The following is a 5,821-nucleotide window of genomic DNA, read 5'->3' as shown; positions in this document are numbered from 1 at the left end:
GTCTAGGGCCCCGCCATACCAAACAATACACGTCTAAATCATACTGACCAAACAAGCAACTCCGAAGCAAATGGAGCGCAAAACATCTTCCACTGAGCTGATAGCCTACTTGGAGGACTCTCGACCTATCTATCGGGACCTGCGGTCATGAAATGCAACATCCCCAGGCAAAAGGGATGTCAATACAAATAATGTACCGAGTATGTAAGAAATAAAAGTCAGTAAATAATAGACATGAGAGAAACATGGAGTAAATGACTCAACCTGTAAGTCTGGATAACTTTGTAAATCATGAAATACTTATAGTGTTAGGCATATTCATATGAATGTCATCTCGTGCATAGGTACATGTGTTCATAACATCGTCTAGCATCTGAGGGCATCCCATCATATCATCTCGGCCATTGTGGGCAAAATCATTAACGTATACCAGCTGATCAGGTGGTGGTGCGTATATAATGCCGTAACCTTTTCCCATATCCCATATACATATATACATATATATGGGTATATAATGTCGTCTGGTCATGAGTCAATGTACATGTATAAATTAATGCAATGCATGAGTAGTACATCAATAAAATCTCTTGGAACGTCATAAGACCATTATACCTCTGATTAATATCATGAAACAAACTTTATCGATGTACATATTTTCTGAGACCCATGAATAGATGATATAATAATAAGACATATGGGAATTCAAGAACATAGGCATCTCTAATACTTCTATAAATAGAGATATTTATGAAAGTTGTGCATTTGCGCGTTTTATTCGTGTCGTATAGATCATGCCAAAAAGAAAGAAGGGATAGTCTTAACATACCTGTATGATATATTCTTTATTACTCAACCAATCTCTACACAACGTCTTGTATCTACAACAAGTGAAATGATATTGTCGTTAACATATAATATTGTACCATCGTGTTTGGCTAGTCATATGGCTTAAGGATAATCGGGCAGCAACTCCCCTATTTTTAATACATCCCAAAGACCATTAAGGGTCACCAACAGCCCAACAACAACAATTATAACCAACAATAACAATATAATCCAATTTGAGTTTTTCCGATTATCTTAACAATCATATTGAGCGACAAGCTCATTTTTACTCATAATAAGATATGAATTGAATCCAACTCTTATTCCATAAATTAGTTTACAACCTTTAGAATAACGTACTTATATATACCATACTATTTCTAGTTTAAAACATCCACAAAATGCTTTCCAAAACAGACCCATGCATCTAACACATTAATTTTAATCATCAATTACTTGTTTTTCATCTTTTCTTCTTCAATAAACTTAATTAACAACTATAAAAGCTTAACAACAGCAGCAACAATAATATCAAATTATTTCTCACAATTTCCAACCACCACAAATCATATATTTATCCGCAAAACAGTCCAACCAAAAAAACAACCATATCCCATGTTCTTTCAAGCGCATCTTATGGTTTTTAACTCAAACACCACAACCAACACAAGATAAACCTTAGGAACAATCAAGAAGATGTTATACATACCTTGTACACTATCTACAACTCAAAACCCCATTTCAACTTAGCCCACAATAGCCCTCAATCAGACCACAACACCATAGAAGCATTCTCGTATAGTCTTTAACACCTTTGATGATGATTTGAGTTGATTTTCCTTGAGTTTGGTTCTTGGGATCTCAGGATATGTTAGTGAGGGTTGTGGAGATGTTGAGACTGTTTTGGTGTGAGTAAAATCTGTATTGTGGGCGAGATATAAGGGGATAAGACCACCACCTTAATTCTCCAAGCAGGTGGGTAAGTTGTCTGCTTGGTAGCTTAAGCAGTGCCATTTCAGATACTTGTATCTCTCTACTCCGATATTGTATTGAAAAATGGTTTACTGAGTTGGAATCTAGACACACAGGACTTTAATTCCATATAAATATATCCATGTAACTCTCAATATATTGGGATAAAATTGTGTCGCAACCTGGCCTATAAATTTGCCAATTTCTCCGAAGTGCATCGACGTGACTTGGCGATCCTATTTTATAAATTCATATTTCTCTACCCCCGTGTCGTATGAATAAATGATTTAGATTGTTGGAAACTAGGTTCTAAGACCTTCATTTTTGTATATAATATGTCCCAAAAATATCTCATATAACATATGAAATGTATTGCTCAAAACGCTTCATTACAAGGCAAATCCTTAGTCGGTTTTTCCGCAACTTAAATCTGATCTTTCCCACACTTTATATTTCATATCCAAACAACATATATATATATATACATATGATTAAACTCATTTAAATCGTGATTAAAAAGTCTCACATTCATCTTAACTTACTTAAAACTTCAGTAAACCTTTCTTATCTTTGTAGAAGGATTTCGTCCTTTTTGAGTTTATTTAGATATTCCTGTAATGACAGTGACGTCTGAAGTACGAGGTGTAACAACATTAAATCACTTTATATACTATCAAATAAGATCTCATTTCTTAGATTACATCAATAGACTTACGACATACTTTCACGTATAAAAACATGGGGCGTAACACCAACCCAGTCAACCAGCGTGGCCTTTGGGTCCGTTTAACCCCTAGCTGCCACCCCCATACCTTTTTTCGTGATATGTTTGTGTTTTTTCAAGTTTATCTACGACTTTTGAAGACGAGCGGGAGACCCACGTGCTAGCAGAGTAGATCTATGAGGGCCAGTTAGAAGTGAGTGCATCAAGTTCAGCAACATCAGGTGTACACCAAGACTTCATTCTAGGTTCTACTTTTGGGAGTTAGTACCTCCTATCTCCTTGTTCCCTTGTCTCTTGTGTTAGTTACATTATTGTCCTATTAATCAATATTTGGTATAGACATACTACTAGCTTACACTATTAGTTTGTTTTGTGCTAGCATTTGCCTTATTTTACCGTAGGTTATTGTGGTTGTGGTCTATGATTATTGTATAAGTTCATGTCCTCAGGGGAATGGGGTGGGGCAGGGGGAAAGGGGGGTAAAGGAAGCAAGGGAGCCTATAGGTTGAGAATTGAGTCATGGAATATAAGAACATAGGTAAGTTTATAGAGCTGGCTAAGATTCTCCAGAAGAAGAAGGTTAATATAGCATGTATACAGGAGACTAGGTGGTAGGTTCGAAGGCGGGGAATGCGAACAGGTTCAAACTGTGGTACTTAGGAGGCATGAAGGGTAAGAACTATGTGGATATTTTGGTGGATAGGGAACTAAGAGAGTCGGTGATTGAAGTTAGGTGGGTGAATAATAGATTGATGGCTATTAAGTTAGTGGTTGGAGAGATCACGTTAAATATCATTAGCGCTTATGCATACCAAGTGGGCTTGGATGAGGTAGTAGGGGGTATTCTGCCTACTGAGAAGTTATTTATTGAAAGGGATTTTAATAGGCGTATTGGGTCGTCAGTTGGGGGCTATGAAGAGGTTCATGGCGGCTTCGACTTTGGGGTTAGGAATGGAGGAGGTACTTCTTTATTGGATTTTTCCAAGGCTTTCGAGCTAATGATAGCGAAATCTAGCTGTCCTAAGAGGGATGGGCATTTGGTCACATTCTAGAGTACGATGGCGAAGACGCAGATTGATTATCTCCTCCTCAGGAGACGTGATAAAAGTCTATGCAAGGATTGCAAGGTTATCACCTGTGAGTCCCTCATGACACAATACAGGCTCCTAGTGATGGACGTTGGCACCATGATAAAGAGGAAGAAGCGAATTGTAAGGGGTCGCCCGAGGATTAGGTGGGAAGCCTTGTCTAACCATTAACTGCTAGAGTTGGAGGGGAATTTGATTACTATGGGGCCTGGTAGAGTAGGGGGAAGCGAGTGATATGTGGTCAATGACGGTGAACTGTAGTAGGGAGGTTGCGAGAGAGGTGTTAGAGGTCTCAAAGGATTACTCTAGCGGGCACAGAGGAGACTGGTGGTAGAATAAAGAGGTCCAAGGAAAAGTGCAAGCAAAGAAAGTCGTGTTATTGAAGTTAGTAGAGAGAACTGGCGAGGAGGGGAGGAGGGCGAACAAAGTAAGGTATAAGAAGGCTAGAAAGGAGGCAAAGTTAGCAGTCACGGAAGCCAAGAATGCAGTGTTTAGTCATTTGTATGAAGAATTGGGGGATATAGGCAGGGACAAGAATTTATTTTGGCTGGGCAAAGCGAGAAAAATAAACTCATGTGATCTGGATCAAGTGAGATGCATCAAAGATGAGGAAGACATAGTTTTAATGGGAGAGGCTCATATTAAGCGAAGATGACAGACCAACTTTCATAAACTTCTGAATGAAGAGGGGCACATAGACATTGTGTTGGTTGAATTGGAGGACTCTGAGAGTCTCCACGATTTTAGGTATTGTAGGCGCATTAAGGTTGAGGAGGTCATGGGGGCTATGCGTTAGATGAAGCCTAGATTTCCCATTGAGGAGGTGTGAGCAGTTGGCCTTGGCGGGTTTGAAGAGAGATAGAGGGCGACTTAAGAAGTATTGGGGAGAGGTGATCAGGTAGAACATGACGCGACTCCAACTCAATGAGGACATGGCCCTTGATATAAAGGTGTGGAGGTCGAGCATTAGAGTTGTAGGTTAGAAGGTAGTTGAGTATTTTCCTACTATACGGGGTATTAGGCTTGTCTATTAGTGTCTTGTTTTCGTATGCTAGTAGTACGCGTTGTGTTCTTATTATTGTTCCGCTACAGTGTCCTAGTACATTGTCGTTGTTACTGATTGCAGATATTACTTTTTTCATTTATTTTTCTGATTCTATCTTTGTGACTTATGTTGTTGTCACTGTTATATTATCTTTTTTCATCTTTTTGTACTGAGGGTTTATTGGAAATAACATCTCTATCCCACAGGGCAGGGAGAAAGTCTACATATACACTATCCCTCCAGACCCCACTTGTGAAATTATACTGAGTTGTTGTTATTGATGTTGTCTATACACTTGGATATAGAGACAATAATAAATTTTAGACAACTAAATTTATGATTTCATATTTTAGATATACAAAGAAGAAATAAGATGCTGATATACACAAAGGAGTAAAATAAGTTAGTGATTATCAGTGTGATATATATTTATTGACTAAATGAAAAATGGACAATTCTAGCCACCAATTAATAGGCTGACATGCGCGAGTTCGTCCCAATCCATTTATTAATCCATTTGAGTCAGCCCAAATATAGCATAACTGGCCCATTTTGAACCTGTAGTTCATAATTCAAAAAGTCAGCTGCCCAATTTGAACTAGCGATCCGTGGGTCACAAGATATCATAGAAATTTTGCTCATAGCCATCGTTAGGTTCTTCTTCTGGAAGAGAAATGCGATCCATTAAAATAGGTTCAAGGTGGCAGAAACTTATGTGACCTGCAAATAATTCATCAGTAGATTAATCACTTGTGCACATCTGTAAATGTAGTGGAGATACATCTTTTCAGAGAATATGGAGCACAAGGGGCAGTTGACTTTTCTGTTAATATAGCTGTACTGGCTATTGTACCAATAAATATTCTTGTTAAATTTCGTCTGAATACCTGTACCTTTAGATCACTTTCATGTTTGTTCAATTAGCTGCATATAAGACACTCTATTGTTACATCAAAGTTGGAATATAACTATATTAGTTTTGAGTACTCGTATGTATTATTAAAGAACTTAGTTCTTTACCGTGTTCCTTAAGCGTAAAGTAAATAAACAATAAAATGAACATAACGAATTTTACATGGAAAATCACCCGATCAAAAGGTGCAAAAAACATGACCTACCACGTAAGATTTTTAACTCCAACTCTACTAGAACAATGAGCCAAAATGT

General features: G+C 37.9%; 1 protein-coding gene across 1 annotated transcript; it reads left to right on the top strand.

Moving 5' to 3' along the window:
* The first annotated feature begins 3,186 nt into the window (after positions 1 to 3,186).
* LOC104226527 (uncharacterized) lies at positions 3,187 to 3,573 on the top strand. Its single transcript, XM_009778536.1, has one exon. The coding sequence runs from the start codon at positions 3,187 to 3,189 to the stop codon at positions 3,571 to 3,573; it is 387 nt and encodes a 128-aa protein (XP_009776838.1).
* Positions 3,574 to 5,821: the final 2,248 nt, after the last annotated feature.

Source organism: Nicotiana sylvestris, chromosome 7 (assembly GCF_000393655.2).
Source record: "Nicotiana sylvestris chromosome 7, ASM39365v2, whole genome shotgun sequence".
NCBI classification, from domain to species: domain Eukaryota; kingdom Viridiplantae; phylum Streptophyta; class Magnoliopsida; order Solanales; family Solanaceae; genus Nicotiana; species Nicotiana sylvestris.
The sequence above is the reverse complement of the archived record's forward strand: the minus strand, read 5'-3'. Positions and strand labels throughout refer to the sequence as shown.

Coding starts and splice junctions, on each gene's coding strand:
- LOC104226527 (XM_009778536.1), top strand. CDS start 3,187: ATGAAGGGTAAGAACTATGTGGATATTTTGGTGGATAGGGAACTAAGA.